Below are 788 nucleotides of genomic sequence, written 5' to 3'. Positions count from 1 at the left end.
GCTCCTGGCCCACTGCTGTGCCACCTCGGCGTCCACCTGTCTCTGTTCCGAAAGGTCGATCTTGTTCCCTAGAACAACGATCGCCACCTGGAGGAGGGACGGAGGGAGAGGTCACAACTTAGGAGCTCCTAGACCAAACGGAGAAGGAAGACTGTACGTGACCTGCGTGGTAAGAAGGCGGGGCAGCACCTCACTGCCGCCTCTGTGCATTTTGTTAAAAAAAAGGAATGCTGTAACCTGCGAAATGCCTGGGGTGTGAATGGAAGGGAGACGGGAAATCAATGCCTGGGGTACAGATAACGGTCTGACAAGCGTGCCTGCGTCTCAGTTCAGCTCTTACCTGCTGTCTGGGAAATCCGCGAGATGTCCTTGAAAACACAACAGGGCGCCCCGACCAGGGGAGGTCTGCACTCGGGGGAGCTGACTCTCCACTCACGTTCATCCAAATCACAGCAAAGTGCCTGAGGCAGGCACTGAAATCCCTGCTGAGCGCGTGCCCCAACGGGAACATTGTGCGTTAAAGGCAGGGCGAGCGAGCCTTCTTTCAGAGCGAACACTCGCTACGCTGGGCGACGCAGGCAGCAGTCACAGGGCAGCCAAAACCCGGGGGAGGAAATGGCATCCGGGTATTGAGGCGCCTGCCAAGCTGACTCAAGCCGGAGGTGGGGAGGCGGCGGGGGCACAGCTCGGAGCCCTGGGCGGCCCGGCCCGTCCCACCGTCAGAGGCCGTCCAGCCGGGACGGAGCAGCGCCCGGAGCCCGGTCTTCCTGGCTGGACGGCCTCTGACG

General features: G+C 61.2%; 1 protein-coding gene across 1 annotated transcript in view; it reads right to left on the bottom strand.

Moving 5' to 3' along the window:
- The window catches only part of NKIRAS1 (NFKB inhibitor interacting Ras-like 1), a 24,432-nt gene that overhangs the window by 2,189 nt on the left and 21,455 nt on the right, over positions 1-788 (bottom strand). The window contains exon 4 of the mRNA XM_010846454.1: positions 3-87. Within this exon, the coding sequence (XP_010844756.1) occupies positions 3-87 (85 nt within the window). The remainder of the gene's footprint in view (positions 1-2; positions 88-788) is intronic.

The sequence above is a fragment of the Bison bison genome, unplaced genomic scaffold, assembly GCF_000754665.1.
Source record: "Bison bison bison isolate TAMUID 2011002044 unplaced genomic scaffold, Bison_UMD1.0 scf7180017864236, whole genome shotgun sequence".
Classification (NCBI taxonomy): domain Eukaryota; kingdom Metazoa; phylum Chordata; class Mammalia; order Artiodactyla; family Bovidae; genus Bison; species Bison bison.
This window is presented reverse-complemented; position numbering and strand designations above follow the sequence as displayed.